This window comes from Vipera berus, assembly GCF_964194415.1.
Source record: "Vipera berus genome assembly, chromosome: 3".
Taxonomy (NCBI): Eukaryota; Metazoa; Chordata; class Lepidosauria; order Squamata; family Viperidae; genus Vipera; species Vipera berus.
The window spans coordinates 169,734,398-169,754,558 of record NC_138204.1 but is presented as its reverse complement, the minus strand read 5'-3'; the positions used below and the strand labels follow the sequence as shown (position 1 = coordinate 169,754,558).

General features: G+C 36.8%; 1 protein-coding gene and 1 long non-coding RNA gene across 6 annotated transcripts in view; both read left to right on the top strand.

Moving 5' to 3' along the window:
* The window catches only part of OSBPL1A (oxysterol binding protein like 1A), a 70,025-nt gene that overhangs the window by 33,536 nt on the left and 16,328 nt on the right, over nt 1-20,161 (top strand). For all 5 annotated transcript variants that reach the window (XM_081325284.1, XM_081325281.1, XM_081325280.1 and 2 more), the window contains exons 17-22: nt 2,765-2,927; nt 4,605-4,761; nt 13,589-13,664; nt 18,328-18,462; nt 18,874-18,971; nt 19,316-19,498. In XM_081325284.1, coding sequence (XP_081181410.1) covers nt 2,765-2,927; nt 4,605-4,761; nt 13,589-13,664; nt 18,328-18,462; nt 18,874-18,971; nt 19,316-19,498 — 812 coding nt within the window. The remainder of the gene's footprint in view (nt 1-2,764; nt 2,928-4,604; nt 4,762-13,588; nt 13,665-18,327; nt 18,463-18,873; nt 18,972-19,315; nt 19,499-20,161) is intronic.
* On the top strand, nt 4,778-10,775 carry LOC308666437. Its single transcript, XR_014026130.1, has 2 exons — nt 4,778-8,466; nt 10,365-10,775. It is a non-coding gene; the product is annotated as an uncharacterized lncRNA (long non-coding RNA).

Genomic DNA, 20,161 nt, shown 5'->3' with positions numbered 1-20,161 from the left:
CAGTATACAGCCTTGCCGGACTCCTTTCCCAATTTTGAACCAATCAGTGGTTCCGTGTCCAGTTCTCACTGTTGCTTCTTGACCCACATATAGGTTTCTCAAGAGACAAATAAGATGGTCTGGTACGCCCATCTCTTTAAGAACTTGCCACAGTTTGTTATGATCCACACAATCAAAGGCTTTAGCATAGTCAGTGAAACAGAAGTAGATGTTTTTCTGGAACTCCCTAGCTTTCTCCATGATCCAGCATATGTTGGCAATTTGATCTCTATTTCCTCTGCCTCTTCGAAATCCTTCCTGTACTTCTGGTAGTTGTTGATCCACATACTGCTGGAGTCTAGCTTGTAGGATTTTAAGCATAACTTTACTAGCGTGTGAAATGAGTGCAATGGTGCGATAGTTTGAACATTCTTTGGCACTGCATTTCTTTGGAATTGGAATGTAAACTGATCTTTTCCAATCCTGTGGCCACTGTAGAGTTTTCCAAATTTGCTGGCAAATTGAGTGTAGCACTTTTACTGCATCGTCTTTTAAGATTTTAAATAGCTCAGTTGGAATACTGTCACCTCCACTAGCTTTGTTGTTGCTCAGTTTTTCTAAGGCCCACTTCACTTCACATTCTAGGATGTCTGGCTCGAGGTCAGTGATCACCTCATTGTGGTTATCAGGGACGTTAAGCTAATTCTTGTATAGTTCTTCTGTGTAATTTTGCCACCTCTTCTTAATCTCTTCAGCCTCTGTTAGGTCCCTGCCATTTCGGTCCTTTATCATGCCCATTTTTACATGAAACGTTCCCTTCATCTTTCCAATTTTCTTGGAAGAGATCTCTGGTCCTCCTATTCTATTGTTTTCTTCTATTTCTTTGCACTGTTCATTTAAGAAGGCATTCTTATCTCTTCTAGCTATTCTCTGGAATTCTGCATTCAATTGGGCGTATCTTTCTTTTTCTCCCTTGCCTTTCGCTTCCCTCCTTTCCTAAGCTATTTGCAAAGCTTCCTCAGACAGCCATTTTGCTTTCTTGCATTTCTTTTTCTTTGGGATGGTTTTAGTTGCTACCTGTTGTACAATGTTGCGAACCTCTGTCCATAGTTCTTCAGGCACTCTGTCTATCAGATCTAATTCCTTAAATCTATTTGTCGCCTCTACTGTATATTCAACAGGGATATGATTTAATTCATACCTGAGTGGCCTAGTGCTTTCCCCTACTTTCTTCAGTTCAGTCAGCTCCTGGTCTTGTTTTTACTGACTGTATAGAGCTTCTCCATCTTTGGCTGCAGAGCACATAGTCAATCTGATTTCTTTGTTGACCGTCTGGTGATGTCCATGTGTAGAGCCATCTCTTGGGTTGTTGGAAAAGAGTGCTTGCTATGACCATCGTATTCTCTTGACAAAATTCTATCAGCCTGTGCCCTGCTTCATTTTGTACTCCAAGGCCAAACTTGCCTGTTATTCCAGTTATCTTTTGGCTTCCTACTTTAGCATTCCAATCCCCCATGATGATAAGGACATCATTTTTTGGTGTTAGTTCTATAAGGTGCTGTAGGGCTTCATAGAACCGGTCAATTTCACCCTCTTCAGCACCAGTGGTTGGGGCATAGGCTTGGACTACTGTGATATTGAATGGTTTGCCTTGGATTCGAACTGAGATCATTCTGTCATTTTGGGGATTGTATCCCAGTATTGCTTTTCCTACTCTTTTATTGACTATGAAGGCTATTCCATTTCTTCTGAGGGATTCTTGCCCGCAGTAGTACCTGATGGTCATCTGAATTAAATTCACCCATTCCTGTCCATTTTAGTTCACTGATTCCTAAGATGTCAATGTTCAGTCTTGTCATCTCTTGTTTGAGCACATCCAGCTTGCCTTGATTCATGGATCTTACATTCCAGGTTCCTATGGAGAAAAAATCTTTACAGCATTGGATTTTCCTTTCACCACCAGATACATCCACAGCTGAGCGTCCTTTCGGCTTTGGCCCAGTCGCTTCATTCCTTCTGGCACTACTAGTACTAGCCCTCTGCTCTTCCCCAGTAGCATATTGGACACCTTCCGACCTGAGGGGCTCATCTTCCAGCGTCATATCGTTTTGCCTTTTGTTACTGTCCATAGGGTTTTCATGGCAAAGATACTGGAGTGGGTTGCCATTTCCTTCTCCAGTGGAAACTCTCTGCTATGACCTGTCCGTCTTGGGTGGCCCTGCACGGCATAGCTCATAGCTTTATTGAATTACGCAAGCCCCTTCGCCACGACAAGGCAGTAATCCATGAAGGGGAGAATTGAGTTACTCAAGGCCAATAACAATTGCTTACAATTGTGTTTGTAAACTAGAAGAATAGTGTGGGTGTGCTTTTTTTTACAAATTGGTAATGTGCAAAATGTCTGCTTTATGAAAGCATGAGATAAATGCTTGGGCAGAGGGATGCCGAAATTCATTATGGTAGTTCCGTGCATTACATAGAGCTGTTAATAAATGTATAATTAAACTGCAAATATGTATTACTTTTCATATTGCTTTAACTTTAGTTGTCAGTTTTCACCTAGTCAAGTCTTTTTCTTAAACATTTCTATTTTGTAATGTTCTGAAATAGTGCAGTGTGACAAAATCATAAAGCAACTGAATGATATAGCTTTTTAGCTTTTAATTTGCTTTTTAAAGATGGTTGACATGGTTTGGTTGTAAACTGAAGCCTATTCTTGAAATAACTTTTAGTCTCCCATTCTTGGCAGCGATTAAATTTTATTCATATGTGTTTCTACTTATAGGTAAGGAATCTGAAACTGGAGCATGAGCAAGAGAAAAATAAGATCTTATCTGAAGCTCTAGAAACACTAGCCACTGAACACCATGAATTAGAGCAATCGCTAGTCAAAGGGTCACCCCCCCTGAGCATCCTTAGTGAGGAACAGTTCTATGATGCTTTATCAGGTAAGTATGTCAAAATGTATTGCACCAATGTATTTATGATTGGTAGACATATATAGATATTAATAATGGATACACACACCTCAATATATAGTCTGTATTCCTCTTCAATTTGTTGAATGCAAATTAAGAGCTTAATGAAAAAGAAATTTATGAGAGATTCAAAAGCTAAGTATGGTAAGTACCGGCTCAGGCACCAAATTAAGAAATGGGGATGAATTTATAAAACAGGTTATAACATGTTGCATATTGTTATTAGATTAGATTACTAAATCTCATACATTACTACAATTTATCTGTGTAACCCTCATAGAATTATTTATCAGATTCAAATGTTACTCTTGCTGTTACTTTCTGTGTTGCGAAAAATCCAAATATCTTGCCTCTTTTGGCTTATTCTTTGCTTATTATCATTTTGGTGGCTATTTAGGATGTCCATTTAGGCACCATTTTGTTCTGTGGAAAAAAGGGAATAAGGTGAGGAATGAAAACACTGATTATGTGCACCTTCATGAATTTTTGAATGAAAGAATCTGATTTTTTGGTTAGATTTGAAAGAAGGGTTTTTTAGATTTTAACATGCTAAGAGTTTGTTAAGGTGTGTGTAATATATTACTTTGCCAGTAATTCACACCTCAGAACAAAGACATGGCAATATGAAATTTTTTAGGCCACTATGAAACCTGGAAAATCTTGATATATTCCCACAGAGATTTCCAGACAGCTGTTTTTAAGTTGTGTTTTTTTAATGTAACAAAAGGGGGGGGGGCATTGTTAAATAGATGAGTGAAGAATAGTTTCACTAACTATATTTAATTAAATAAATATATAGCATAAAGTTTATACTTGGTTTGATAAGTGTAGTTGAGGTGCTCTCTGAGCTTGTTTTCTTACAGACATTTCATTACCCAAACTAGGTAATATAATCAGTGCTGTAAGGAGTGCTGTTTGCTGTCAGTTTATATTCTAGTGCAGACATGTCAAACTCGCGACTTGACGTGACATCGCGCAACATATCGGGATGGTTTTGCCATTGCCGGCAATGAGGTGGATGCGGCTTCTGGATGATGCGTCTGGCCCGTGGGCTGGCAGTTTGACACCCCTGTTCTAGTGGCTTGCCTGTCAGTTTTAGTGGGGGTCATCTTAGAGATTCTTTGATTGGGCTGTTTGCTGTTGGTTTCTTTGGCAGTTTCTTGATTGAGTTATTATTTACTTGATTGTTGGACTGATCTTAACCTTGGAATTAATCGATGCTAATCTGGGTGTTGATTGCTGGTGGAGAGATGCTTGGGTCTTTTTGTTCCTTTTTGGGCTGGGTGAAAGGCTCTTTTTCATAATCTACAGATGTTGTTAATGGCTGATTTGTCAGAGTGCCAGGCTTCTAGAAATTCCCTGGTGTTTTTGAACTTGGCTTGGTCTACGATGGTCACATTTTCCCAATTGAAACTATGGTTAAATCTGTCTATATGTTGTGAAATTAAAGAATTTTCATCATGTCTTCTGACTGCTAGTTGTTCGTGGTTGTGTTCTGCCAGTCTTTCTGTCCTACATAGTGGTTGTTATCTACAACATACAATGTAAGGACTGCAACAACCATTGCTGTGTAAGACGATTCTGTTAATTAGTTTGTGAAAGACTTAACCCTGAAGCTTAATAAATTCACATTTGCCTATCTTGTAGATTCAGAATCTGAAAAATCGTTTACTGGATTTGAAACCGTGACTAGCTTCTCATTGGAAAGCAGCGAGGACTCTAGTGACACTATAACAACTAACATGTCTGAAGAAAAAGCAAATAAAAATCGAGAGACTCTATCAAATGGCATAAAAAAACACAGGTATGGTTTTGCCTAGTGTCCTGAGAGGTAGCTTCTATTGCTATGTGACAAAAGCTCATCTAATACCTCTAACAGATAATTGGGGATACTGCTGCCTCTTCTCTGGAGAACAGAGAAGAACAAAACAACTGTACCTTAACAGGAACATTTTTCTTTTTATGAACATTGGGGAAAAATATTAAATGAACAATATGACTTTATCATAACACAAACTAAATAGAGAAATTCTTAACAATACATGTTTCTAATTCATTTAAATTAGCCTTATTAAAATCAATACTGTCTTTATTTCTTCGTGTTTTTTTAATGTGTCTGTGCTGCTTTTTAAGTTTTCAGTTACTTGATATCCTTCATAGGTTTATACCAATTAGAGGTAACCAATAATTTCAATTAAGAGCCAAAAAGTGTGTAGAGGAGTTGCATTCAGGTATTGCTCCTTCATCTGTTGTTTTTATCTCTAACAAAGAACACTAGTTCCTCAGTTACATGTAATAGATACCTAATTTCTCAGGTTTCACTATAGAGAGAACTTAATACATGTACTTTTTCCCTTCCAATTTGCATAGAGTTTAAAGGAATACTTGTCATTATTCTACTTTTTTATAATGATTTTTTCTTATATAATGAAAATAGAATATATGCAATCAAGTTAACCTTAAGTCTCATATCTATTAACATCTGAATAGTTGTGGGTGGGCTCAGTAATGCATTCTGTTCAGAGGACAGTATAACTACAAAGAAAGACAGGTGTTTACTGAAACTTTGACTCCTTCATTGATGATCTTGAATATTGCTGGGGGAGAGGGAGGAATAAATATTTCTACACCCAAGCAAGTTGAAATGGTTATGAAGCCAGGAATTTTTCTTATCTCACTTGATTATCACTGAATAGTAACATCCTTAATTTCCTGTATTGTTTCTCCCAATGATGTCCCTAAAATGCCTGCGTCCCCTGACAAAATGCTAAATAAATTACTAGGATCCTTAAGTCAGTTGGCTGTTTTTTCTGCACAAACGAGCAGTGTTGATTTCAATGTTGTTTTAAGCATAAGAAACAAGCCCTAATTTGGCAAGTGTCCATAAAACATTGTAAAATGCAGTTGCCAAAATTGTAAACAAGAGGTGATTGGAGCCTCCAGGCTCTTGTTTCCTATTCCTCTGAGGCTTCTTTACTTTCCACTACAGATGTCTCTCATTATGCTTTTGGATCATTACATTTTCACATCTCTAAGCTTATCCCATATTTTACTTCTTTCCCATTTTTTTCTTCTGTATTTATAAATGCTTAAAGATTACTACTGTTTTTTTATGGACTTGTGGTAGCATTTTGAAAACACTGAGCTAGGATATTTCTTCAGAAGTAAAATTGAACCATAAAATTTCAATTATGGTGAATGTCCTCTTCCAAACTATATTTGCAGCATTTAATCTCTTTATCCAGCAGCACTCAGGGAACTGATGTCTGCATGCGTATTGATGTCAGTTGTCATGGCTCTGTGGGAAAACGAGTCTAAATTTTGCTTTGAAGCAAACTTCCCCAAGGAGATAAAGCTGTTCAGTGTTTCTAGTTATCTTGGGATTTTTCTACGGGTTGCTTGTCTTGTCATCTAATTACGCTGCATTTGTAGCATAAATATTTGAATGTTTTGTAATAGGGGTGGGGTATTTATAATTGTTCTTGGGTGGAAGCAAGATATGTTATCACATGTGTGCAGCTATTTTGTTTTAATTCTAAACATATTTTTGATGAAAAGTAATAAATACCTATTATGTCAACAACTGTAGTATTGTTTATGTTTCATACAAAAGAGAGACCTAGCAATGGTGACATTTTTGGTTAGGGAAGACAATTTTTATGCACCCTCAAAATCTGCTTAAATTAATGGTGGAACAGATAAGGTTCTTTCTGCTTTCCTGTTTTTTGATTCCTGTAGATTACAGCACTTTCTGTGGGGATTTCCACCCTACACCAGATGAATTGACTGATTTTCTCTTCAACATTATTTCAAGGGAAGAATTGGAGGTGGGGAAAGTGGATCTTGAAGCTCAGCCATTGACAGGAGTTTAGGCTCCATCAGAAAACTTAGCACTATAACATATAAAGATGTTTCTTTACATTTGGGCCACAGCAATAAAGGGTTTGTGAAGTGAAAGGAACAGAGAAGCAAGCCATTCTGTTTAGAAGGCAAGACAATTAGCTTTCAAAAAACCTCAAACCTAGATTAAGACAAGAATCAGAATGAAAAGCTTGGTCATGATTGGTCTGGGTGCAGAGCAAAATGAAATGGAACAGTGGAAGAAATCACACGTAATATTTATCATTCTAAGGATTTGTCACCAAGATTTGCTGAGCAAGTCAGATAGCTCAACAAACCAAACACATTTAATGGTTTCAACAGCTTCCTATCCATTTGTTCCACTAATATCCAAATACCCCAAAGCTGGAAAAGTCAATTTAGTCTTTGAATAATTTAGAGTTTGATGACCTGGGGTTTTTTTTAGTATGTATATGGCTGATAATTGTGTTATATATGGTGTATGCCTTTGGGTTCTTTAAATTAGATTTATTTGATAAATGTGTTTTGGGAGGTAAAAATTATATATATAAATTATTTTGGCTTGGCTTTTTGGTTGGGAGTTGAGTGGGTAAAGTTAGCCTTTTTGTATCAGTTTTGTGTGTATGTGTGGAATAGTTTGTAGCATGTGTTTCCCTGAATATTTTTGAGGATTTAGTTGTGGACATTCTTTTATGGGAACTCAATATGTATTTTATATATTTATCTGTAATTGTGCATCATTAGTTTGCGTTCTATAAAAATTGATATTTTATAGGGTGAAAGATCTGATAATCGTATACTCAAGAAGAAGCAAGAAATAGCCACATAAAGTTTTCAGTTTTTAAAACTGCACTTGCTTGAATATTTTTGTAGATAAGCAAGAGGTGAGGGGAATAAATCAAGATAGAATTCTAGGTTCAAATATTTCAAGCCATAGTTAAGCAGACCAGGATCTGTAAGCATACTCAACCAAGAATAAAATTGTTGCTTTGAGCAGAGTTAGATAGCCATTCAAACCACAATTAGGCAAAAGATATCTGGCAAGTGTTATCTGTGAATATGTGATCCAGATGGACTTGGATATGAACAACAGTGGAGCTAAAACTAAATTAACATAAGAAGGATTTGCTTTGCTGTGCTTTTTTTACCCTCCTGAGTCACTGATATAATCTTGGATTATTACTAAGGTACTGAGATACTTTTCATGTTCTATTTCTCTGTACATATATAATATTGAAAGTACATGGTTGGAGAAGCTAAGAATACCAGGAATATTTGCAAAACCAAAATTATGATCAACATGTTTGGCTAATGCTCTGCATCTAATGTCCATCCTGAGGAACAAAACAAGTATTTTCCCCTTGGTGGGTAACAGTGTCTTACCAATTTCACTTATTTCAAAGGAATTTTCATTCAAAATTCCTAATTTTGATCCAAACCAGAAGTTTGCCTTTTTGGCATGTCTATACACTAAGAAGTTTATTCTCTGAGTAGTACTACCATTGAGGCCTGAAGAGCATGAGTGAAACAGAAGAATATGAAGATTTCCAAAGTTGCAGAAAAGGGGGAAAAAGAAACTCAGCAATGGCCACAAATTCTGTCAGTTGAAGAAGAAAAAAAAGGGATAAAATGAAATATCCTGAAAAAGGTAACCAGGTACCAACTTGTTTAAAAACATTATATTGCAACATTTTGTAGTAGGTTCTGTTCAGTAATAATGAGAAAACAATAATAGTTCTGTTTCACATATTAAAGAGCCTTTCAATCCCAGAACATCTGAGGTATCTGAATCCCTTTTTCTGTTACCCCCAAGATCCCTTTGATTCCAATGGCTGATGATATGGGTCACTGGCATTTTGAGGCAAAAAGCACACGAAAACTTTAGTGTAAGCCATGAAATGATCCTGAAGTAGTTTAAGAAAGCAAATATACAACTCTACAACTTTCCCCAAAGCTATGAAAACAAAAAATTATTTCCAGCCATTTGCAGCATTACAGTCCCACACCCAATGCCCACCCTCCGTGGCTCTCTGCTCCTTCCAAACATTGAAGGTGGCCCTTTACTATCAAAAGATGAGGCCCATTTTTATGGGAATAATATTCAAATGTGATTATATAAAGAGGCAGAGAGATTTGCCTAAAACCAGATCTTCAATTTATGGCGGATACATTGCTGTTTATCTTACTTTATTTGTTTATTTCATTTATTGTATATCCCACCACAGGACACTCCTATCAAGATTTTCATAGTTCTGTGACCATTAAGCTTCAAAGCAACTTAACAATGTTTTTTGGCTGTGGCTTGTTCTCCAAGCTTGTTTTAAAATAATTTCTGAGTGTTTCGTTACCAAACTAGGTAACTAGGTATTATTTGTATGTTTTTTGCTCGGTTCTCATGAGCACTAGCAATTTAACATTCCCTTGCTTTTTTATATTCCATCTTTTTGTTGTTCATGGAGATTCTCAGTCATCCAGGTCATGGTTGTCCCAAATGTGCTTTTTCATGAGGCAACTGGATTTTCTTTTTTCTCTTTGAAAACATTTTGCTTCTAATCCAAGCAGCTTCTAGAATAAGGTGAAGAAGCTTCTTGGATGAGAAGCAAAACATCTTCAAAGAGAAAAAAGAAAGTCCAGTTTCCTCATGGAAAAGCATCTTTGGGCCATCTTTTTGTTCAAATCAATCAACTCAATGTAGTATAGTCTAAACATATTATTTAGCTTGCCAAAACATTCTAGCCAATTTGAAATATTTTTATCACAATTCTTGTTTTTAATGCTTTGCAAACAGTTATGGGGAAACTGCCATAAATATTTGGAATAATTCAGTATGAAGCATTTCTGAAGCATTAATTTTAAATGGACGACATGTCCCTTTTCTTGTTTTCTCTATACTAAAAAGTAATATGTGTCCTTTACTGTATTGCAACTGTTTTTCTGGCAGTTGTCTTCTCTAAACTAATATGAAAAAATGTATTTCTTGAAATTAAAGCCATAATTCTCATAGTTTATTTATTTATTAAATGTATATGCCATCTACCTCATCATCAAGCAAATCTGGGCACCTTACAATGTCAGTATAAATAGCAGTATAAATATTAACTATAAGATTAAAAATATTAAAACAGGCAATCAAAGTTAAAACATTTCATTTTCTGTCACCTTAAATGCACATGTGGTTTCTGTGTTAGCAAACTACCTTTAGCTCAAAAGTTGTTTTGGTGCTAGTTAGATATGGGCAATTAATATAAAATGAAAGGCATTTTATCAGCTAAAATTTATAAATGATTCATTTTTTTAGTATTTTGCTCCTTTTATAATATCTTCTCATGAATTCTAATAGTGAAGTGAATAAAAAAGATCCATCTGTAAAATATTGTCCTGTATTTCATACTAATAAGGAACATTATTAACCTGATCCTAAAAATAAGAGATAATTTTTGTTGGTCCACAATTTGAAATAATGCAAGGAATTTTCCTTTTGATGATCTTCATACAGCTTATTTCTGAAATGGAGAACATTTCTCTCACTTGTGAATTTTCTTTCAGATATCCTGGATGAAGGACTTGTCCTATAAAAGGGACTTCCTGTCTTCAAGTAGATCAAAATGTTTACTGGATGCAGGTCTATCCTGTGAAAGGACCACTGCTTTTTCCCCCCACAGATATAGTATTCATAAATTAGATAAAAGACTCTTTCAAGATAGAATCTCTAAACAGAGGGGGAAGACATTTTCATAAGAAGATACTCCACAGTTTAAATATAGGTTTTATGACTTCTACCCACATAGCCTGGAACTGTTTATGTTTTTCAAGGGCTAAACATCTCAAACGTTTTTTCAGTATCCGTCAAATTCTTTGAACAAAGTTTGATTGGACACAAATAACACAGGTGTAACAAGGGACTGCCCTGTACATTTTATGTTGTACATTAAATAAAAAGCTTTTTTTAATGATAATGCCTAAGAACCCATGATTAAATTTTGCCAAAAACAATTTGTGTATTTCTGTGCAGTTTTGAAAGAGACCATTCACTGATCAATTCTGTCTTCACTTTTGGAATGATGTTGGTTTTTTCTTTATTTAGTCTAATGAAGTCTTAACAATTTTGCTAATCAGAGGTTGCAGGAACTATTCTTCCTACATTTTCCATCAATTTGCTTTTTCCTTCTGGCAGCTTGGCTTCTCCTATGCTACTCAATGCAAAACGTGACATGAAAATTTGAACATGCATCATCTGCAATGAAGCATGCAGGCAGAAAATTATTAGAGATAAGAATAGTTTGAGAATGATCCTAGTGCTCATCTAGGATGCAGGTGACAATGCAAGCTGTTGTTCGTTGTAATTGCTCAGTAAAATGTAAGTGGGATTGTTTTAGTAATTGGACAAAAACCAACCAAAAGAAGACATTTGCTGAGGGTTGGGGCTGAAGTATTGAACTTAAGGAGGCTTGGGAATTACTTTTTGTAAAATATTAGGAGTGGGTCAGTGGGACTAAGGAGATTTTCTGCAGTTGCTGGACCCTACAAGAGATAGAAAAGCAATTGAAGGAGCAGAGGGAATAAATACTTTTTCTCTGAAGCTTTTCTTAACCTTAGCTGAGAAGCCTAGAAAAATATCATTGGAGAGTTTGGCAAAAAAATTGAAAATTTGGGGGACGGAGTATTACAGTTCTGTTTTAGATAATTGTGGAAGTTCTAAAAGAGATGATAGAAAATCTTCTGTACCTCTTCCCCCTGACTTATTTGACCTTTTGCATGCTATTCTGGAGTTTAAAGTGTGTAAAAATGTGGTCCCTTCAAATATTTGGAATAATCGTGGCTTAGGCAATATTTTGTTTAAAGCTGGCATCAGTCTAGTTTGATATATTTCCATTATGGCTGGGACTGAACATTGCTTGATCACTCCACCAGAATAACAGAAGATTTCTCCTGTGATATCCCAAAGCACAAAATATCATTTGAATTATATGGAGGCAATTCATTAATGTGACCTTAATTAATATGGTATATACAATTCCTGGTCAAATAGCTAAAAAAATAGAATAAATTATCCTTTAAATTAGAGATATTTCTTCATACACAGTAATAAAAGTATATATGTTCCTCAAGATTATCTTCTGTTTTAATATACTCAAGAGTGCTTGGCTTATGCAATTGTTGGTTATTTGTTTTTCTTAGCATTCAGTCTTTGTTCCTCGGCAGAAGGTTGGACTAGAAAACTAAGGTCCCTTCCAACTCCATGATTCTGTTATTTTGGTATTTAATGTGTTTTGGAAATTAGTTCTGCAGATGTAGTCTTCTCTATCATAAGGGCTTGTGGCCAAATTCTTCTCAATTCTTCAGTTGCATAGTTTTAAATTTTTTAATATACATAATTTGAATTTTTAATTGCTCTGCTATTTATCTTTTTTGCTCTATAAGCTGCCTCAAGTTGCCCTATTAGTGAGATGGGCAGCATATAAATTAAATAAATAAATTTAACTTGGAAAGATAGCTTTGTAGTGGTTTCGCCCAGATCTATCTAAAGAACTGAATGAATGAAACATTTGAACATGGGATTACACAGCCATATCCTTGATTAAAAATTAATCATTTATTAGTATGGTGATGAGTTTTTGAAGTTCTGGTGATACAAAAATCAGTGTTTCTTGATTTGCGAAAAATTGAAGGTTTTGGGGTCCAGGTCACTCAGTACAGGCATGTAAAAAGGAAACTTTTCTGAAAATGAGCTAGAGGCATAAAGAACTTTTACAGCCTGCACAATATGCATGTTCATTTTTTCTGACCATTATGGGCTCCATGAAACTAGTTTTCTGGGCTTCTCTGCTTCAAGCTATAACTGGGGAAGGTCACAGTTATCTTGCAGGGGCATGACGAGTTATGCTTCAAAGCTCATCTGTATTCTGGAGTGACTTTTGCAAGAAACAATTGAACAGTGACCATGAGTGCCCTTTTTTTGTACAATTTCAGATTAGTATTGGAGATTTTATAAATGTACATGTATGAAAAAAGTGTGTGTGTGTGTGTACACACACACTTCAGGAGTGGGCAGTTTTCTTTTTTGAAATATTCTATAAAGCTTTGCACACTATGTCAAAGGTTGAATTCCAAAATTGGGTGGGGTGAAGCACTGTTTTAGTGCTTTGAAGGAGCTCAGAGTTTTTAAAACATTTAGTTTAAGCCCTTAATAACCTTTCCAAAATTGGGGGGGCGGGGGGGAGGCGAACCAAAAGGGAGGTTCATGGGAGGTTCCAGTAGCACAAAAAAACATGTTGGCATCTGTCACAAGTTTTAGAATACTTTTTATGTGTAAACAATTGGGACTTCTAAGAGCTGAGTGGGATGGAAATCTTTATAAACAAGTAATTCAACTTGAACAACTTCCTATAGTGTAAACCAGCTTCTAGAATTTTAGGTAGCAAGAGAGACTGAGAATTCTGGGAGTTGATACACACATAAAGAAGGCTAAGAGGTCTCCAGAGCTAATAAGGCTCACATCAAATCAGTTATCTGCCTTGTCTCAAAACCAAGGGTGCGTTTTTGCTTCACACAGTTGGAAATTTTACAATAGGATGCATAACTGTGGTTTTAGAATTTATTCCTTATGAGTGAGTAGATGTGGAAGAAAAAGGGTTGTTAAAACTTCTGCTAAGGTACATAGGCCTGTGTTCAGGATTTATTTTAAATAGTATAAAGTATATTCTGTGTAATTAATCTGGAAGTGTATTTTTGAAGACTTAAATAGCTTTCTTGCCTCCACTCCAATCTAGGACAAGCTTGCCCTCTCCAATGTTTTCAAGAAATGACTTCAGTATTTGGAGTATCTTGAGAAAGTGTATTGGAATGGTAGGTAAATGCGATTTTTAACAGAGCCTTATTTTAATTACAAATTCATATTTATGATTTCATTATGTTTTAATCACAGAATTTCTGAAATAAATTAGAATGCATTAAAGTGTTTCTAGCCTATTCCACCACACTGTCAAATCCTTTCATTGTGAATGTATATAGATGTCCAAAGCACTGATATCATTGGAAAATTCTAGTATGTGTACTCTTCCAAAACCAAATAACTTTGTGAAATATGAAATGTACATTTGTTTTGGCACTTTGGTGTAGAGTGGAGGAAATGCCACTATCAAGGAAATGTAGAAATTTAGGCCACAGATTCTAATCTTTCCATGTTTAGAAAACATCACTTTAGAAGAAATGCAGTGTTGAATCAACATTCATAAGAAGGGTGATAATGATTCCCATATTCTGGAAAAATAAGATTCTTTCATTGAGTTTCTTGCAACTTGCTGGAAGAATTGGAAGCCCACTTAGTAAGACTAATTGGCAGCATAATGAGATCTAAGGAGAGAATTATTCCGAAAGTTAATATACCCACTAGGCACTGTGGCTTTTTCCTGCAAAGATGAGAGTAAGATTATGGTCAGTTATATATTTTCTCCCATTTTTTCATGTTTCGGGCAAGATCACTGAGAAACTGTAGATTTGTACTGTCAGCCAAGACGTCGTTTGAATATCTTAAATATCCTTCTTGCACGTTAATAGAATGACAGCTCATATTTGTGTAAATTTTAAATTGCTAACAAAGAATTAAGGGAATTAAGTTTGAAATGCATATCAGTCTCCCTTAATTCTTTGTTAGCAATTTAAAATTTACACACACAAACATATATATATATATGTATATTGTTGTTGTTAGTTGCGAAGTCGTGTCCGACCCATCGCGACCCTATGGACAATGTTCCTCCAGGCCTTCCTGTCCTCTACCATCTTCTGGAGTCCATTTAAGCTCACACCTACTGCTTCAGTGACTCCATCCAGCCACCTCATTCTCTGTCGTCCCCTTCTTCTATTGCCCTCAATCTTTCCCAGCATTAGGCTCTTCTCCAGTGAATCCTTCCTTCTCATTAGGTGGCCAAAGTATTTGAGTTTTAGCTTCAGGATCTGGCCTTCTAAAGAGCAGTCAGGGTTGATCTCCTCTAGGACTGACCGGTTTGATCGCCTTGCAGTCCAAGGGACTCGCAGGAGTCTTCTCCAGCACCATAGTTCAAAGGCTTCAATTCTTTGGTGCTCAGCCTTTCTTATGGTCCAGCTTTCACTGCCATACATTGCAACTGGGAAGACCATCGCCTTGACTATACGCACTTTTGTTGACAGGGTGATGTCTCTGCTTTTTAGTGTGCTGTCTAGATTTGACATGGCTTTCCTCCCAAGGAGCAAGCGTCTTTTAATTTCTTGGCTACAGTCCCCATCTGCGGTGATCTTGGAGCCCAGGAAAATAAAATCTGTCACTACCTCCCTTTCTTCCCCATCTATTTGCCAGGAATTGAGAGGGCCGGATGCCATGATCTTGGTTTTCTTAATGTTTAGTTTCAACCCAAGTTTTGCACTCTCCTTCTTCACTCGCAACAAGAGGCTCTTTAGTTCCTCTTCACTTTCTGCCATTAGAGTGGTATCATCTGCATATCTTAGGTTGTTGATGTTTCTTCCGGCAATCTTAATTCCAACTTTTGATTCATCTAGCCCTGCCTTTCTCATGATGTGCTCTGCATATAAGTTAAATAGGCAAGGCGACAGTATACAGCCTTGCCGGACTCCTTTCCCAATTTTGAACCAATCAGTGGTTCCATGTCCAGTTCTCACTGTTGCTTCTTGGCCCGCATATAGGTTTCTCAAGAGACAAATAAGATGGTCTGGTATGCCCATCTCTTTAAGGACTTGCCACAGTTTGTTATGATCCACACAATCAAAGGCTTTAGCATAGTCAATGAAGCAGAAGTAGATGCTTTTCTGGAACTCTCTAGCTTTCTCCATGATCCAGCGTATGTTAGCAATTTGATCTCTTGTTCCTCTGCCTCTTCGAAATCCTACCTGTACTTCTGGTAGTTCTCGATCCACATACTGCTGGAGTCTAGCTTGTAGAATTTTAAGCATAACTTTACTAGCATGAGAAATGAGTGCAATGGTGCGATAGTTTGAACATTCTTTAGCACTGCCTTTCTTTGGAATTGGAATGTAAACTGATCTTTTCCAATCCTGTGGCCACTGTAGAGTTTTCCAAATTTGCTGGCAAATTGAGTGTAGCACTTTTACTGCATCGTCTTTTAAGATTTTAAATAGCTCAGTTGGAATACTGTCACCTCCACTAGCTTTGTTGTTGCTCAGTTTTTCTAAGGCCCACTTCACTTCACATTCTAGGATGTCTGGCTCGAGGTCAGTGACCACCTCATTGTGATTATCAGGGACATTAAGCTCATTCTTGTATAGTTCTTCTGTGTAATTTTTCCACCTCTTCTTAATCTCTTCTGCCTCTGTTAGGTCCCTGCCATTTTGGTCTTTTATCATGCCCATTTTTGCATTAAACGTTCCTTTCATCTCTCCAATTTTCTTGAAAAGATCTCTGGTCCTCCCTATTCTATTGTTTTCTTCTATTTCTTTGCATTGTTCATTTAAGAAGACATTCTTATCTCTTCTAGCTATTCTTTGGAATTCTGCATTTAATTGGGCATATCTTTCTTTTTCTCCCTTGCCTTTCACTTCCCTCCTTTCCTCAGCTATTTGCAAAGCTTCCTCAGACAACCATTTTGCTTTCTTGCATTTCTTTTTCTTTGGGATGGTTTTGGTTGCTACCTCTTGTACAATGTTGCGAACCTCTGTCCATAGTTCTTCAGGCACTCTGTCTATCAGATCTAATTCCTTAAATCTATTTGTCACCTCTACTGTATATTCAACAGGGATATGATTTAATTCATACCTGACTGGCCTAGCGCTTTTCCCTACTTTCTTTAATTTAAGCCTAAACTTTGCAACAAGAAGCTCATGGTCTGAGCCACAGTCAGCTCCTGGTCTTGTTTTTACTGACTGTATAGAGCTTCTCCATCTTTGGCTGCAGAGCATATAGTCAATCTGATTTCTGTGTTGACCGTCTGGTGATGTCCATGTGTAAAGCCGTCTCTTGGGTTGTTGGAAAAGAGTGTTTGCTATGACCATCGTATTCTCTTGACAAAATTCTATCAGCCTGTGCCCTGCTTCATTTTGTACTCCAAGGCCAAACTTGCCTGTTATTCCAGTTATCTTTTGGCTTCCTACTTTAGCATTCCAATCCCCCATGATGATAAGGACATCATTTTTGGGTGTTAGTTCTGTAAGGTGCTGTAGAGCTTCATAGAACCAGTCAATTTCATCCTCTTCAGCACCGGTGGTTGGGGCATAGACTTGGACTACTGTGATATTGAATGGTTTGCCTTGGATTCGAACTGAGATCATTCTGTCATTTTGAGGATTGTATCCTAGTATTGCTTTTCCTACTTTTTTATTGACTATGAAGGCTACTCCATTTCTTCTGAGGGATTCTTGCCCGCAGTAGTATACCTGATGGTCATCTGAATTAAATTCACCCATTCCTGTCCATTTTAGTTCGCTGATATCTAAGATGTCGATGTTTAGTCTTGTCTTCTCTTGTTTGACCACGTCCAGCTTTCCTTGATTCATGGATCTTACATTCCAGGTTCCTATGGAGAAAAAATCTTTACAGCATCGGACTTTCCTTTCACCACCAGACATATCCACAGCTGAGCGTCCTTTCGGCTTTGGCCCAGTCGCTTCATTCTTTCTGGCGCTACTAGTACTAGCCCTCTGCTCTTCCCCAGTAGCATATTGGACGCCTTCCGACCTGAGGGGCTCATCTTCCAGCGTCATATCGTTTTGCCTTTTGGTACTGTCCATAGGGTTTTCTTGGCAAAGATACTGGAGTGGGTTGCCATTTCCTTCTCCAGTGGATCACGTTTTGTCAGAACACTCTGCTATGACCTTTCCGTCTTGGGTGGCCCTGCACGGCATAGCTCATAGCTTCATTGAATTATGCAAGCCCCTTCGCCACGACAAGGCAGTAATCCATGAAGGGGATATATATATATATATATATATATATATATATATATATATATATATATATATATGCCTATTAATTAGTTACTGTACTTCATAAGGGAAGTCACCTAGTCATTATTGACTTGTTGCACTATTACATATTGAAGAGTCCTAAATATTTGCTCAAGTAGTTGTTAGACACTGTAAAGCAGAGACTAATAAAGACTTGATCTTTCCATTCTTGTGTAACTTTGGTTTTACAATAATATAGTGTACACATTATCATGCCCTCATGCTATGCACAGTTCTTCTCTTGCGTATCCATTTTATCATTGTAAAAACCCTGTGAAAGAAGTCAAACTCAGAGTACAGTGGTCCAGAATCATAATCTTCAGATTCAGTATGGATATACAATTCTTTTCTCTAGACTTGAATATGATACTCATCAAGCCATATTGGCTTTTCTTTAAATTAATGGTATAAATTTATATCTAGGTTCATGTTTACTTCTTTTGCTAATAATCTAACTTCGTTTATATGGAAACCGAAACTATTCACACATTAATAATGTAGTAGTTACATAAACATCCACACACACTTTGTAATATTTCTTTTAAATTTCTTCTAGGAGCTGTCCAAGATCACTATGCCAGTAATTTTTAATGAGCCCCTGAGTTTCCTACAGCGATTGACAGAATACATGGAGCATACATATTTAATTCATAAAGCCAGCTTGCTCTCTGACCCTGTTGAAAGAATGAAGGTACTTCTATCTCAAGAGTTGGAAAATAACTGGGTTGTTTATTTCTAGAAAATCTTACGAATTTAAGTGGAGGCTATTTGAAGAAATAAAATTTAATGAGATCTTTACAGTGATATTTTAAAAATGAAGCTACTGAATATCTGACCTGCAACTTAGCTTGAAGCAGATTTGTTTAACTTCTTAAAAAGCAATGATGATAATTTAATCTTTTTAACGTTTTAAATGTTTCTCACTACCTTTTTCATATGAGAAGAGAACCAGATTGTGTCTTTGTAGTCATTAGAATCCGAGCATGAGTCAGATGAGACTGGTTTCACTTTATGAGAATTAACGCTTCAAAAGCTGTAGCCTAAATAATTTTCTTCTAGTGAAAGTCAGTAGAAATAACTTATAAAATTGCTTTTTCAACAGTGTGTAGCTGCTTTTGCTGTTTCGGCTGTAGCCTCTCAGTGGGAGCGTACAGGAAAGCCGTTCAATCCATTACTTGGAGAGACATATGAACTTGTCAGGTAATGTACTCTCCAACTGTTCCAGATATTCTTTCTTGGGCATGAAGTGGAAAGACAAAATTAGCCCACGTGTGGTTTATGCAGTGTTAAAGTATTGACTCCCTACTTAGTAGCTAGATTAGTTAAAGTCTTCATTTGGGAATTATCTTTTATGTCTTTTCTGTGTAGTTCAGTACTATTGGTATATTAAGTACTATTGGTATATTAAGAAAACATATCAAATATTCCAGTAATAATTACAATTTTGATTTTTTTTGTGTGATAAAAATTGATATGGAAATGTTTATGTTTTACCACATTTTGTAGATAAACATTGCTAATTATCACTTTATTTTCCTGCATAGAGAGGATCTTGGATTCAGACTCATCTCGGAACAAGTTAGTCATCACCCACCAATCAGTGCTTTTTATGCTGAAGGACTGAATAATGATTTTGTATTTCACGGTTCCATTTATCCTAAACTCAAGTTTTGGGGAAAGAGTGTTGAAGCAGAACCAAAGGGAATAATAACTCTAAAGCTTCTTGAGTAAGTTAGTCAGTATTAATCTTGGGCTAATTAGAAATTGCAAGCAATGCAGAATGAATGGAATTCCATTGTATGAACGCAAATAATAGTAAAGCATATATGATATTTGACAAGCAAGAAACTACATAGAGTGATGTTTTTAGCTTGAAAATAACCGAACTATGCTGAAATTGCCATGTTTTTTTGTTGTTGTTAGCTGCGAAGTCGTGTCCGACCCATCGCGACCCTATGGACAACATTCCTCCAGGCCTTCCTGTCTTCTACCATCTTCTGGAGTCCATTTAAGCTCACGCCTACTGCTTCAGTGACTCCATCCAGCCACCTCATTCTCTGTCGTCCCCTTCTTCTCTTGCCCTCAATCTTTCCCAGCATTAGGCTCTTCTCCAGTGAGTCCTTCCTTCTCATTAGGTGGCCAAAGTATTTGAGTTTTAGCTTCAGGATCTGGCCTTCTAAAGAGCAGTCAGGATTGATCTCCTCTAGGACTGACCGGTTTGATCGCCTTGCAGTCCAAGGGACTCGCAGGAGTCTTCTCCAGCACCATAGTTCAAAGGCCTCAATTCTTTGGCGCTCAGCCTTTCTTATGGTCCAACTTTCACTGCCATACATTGCAACTGGGAAGACCATAGCCTTGACTATACGCACTTTTGTTGACAGGGTGATGTC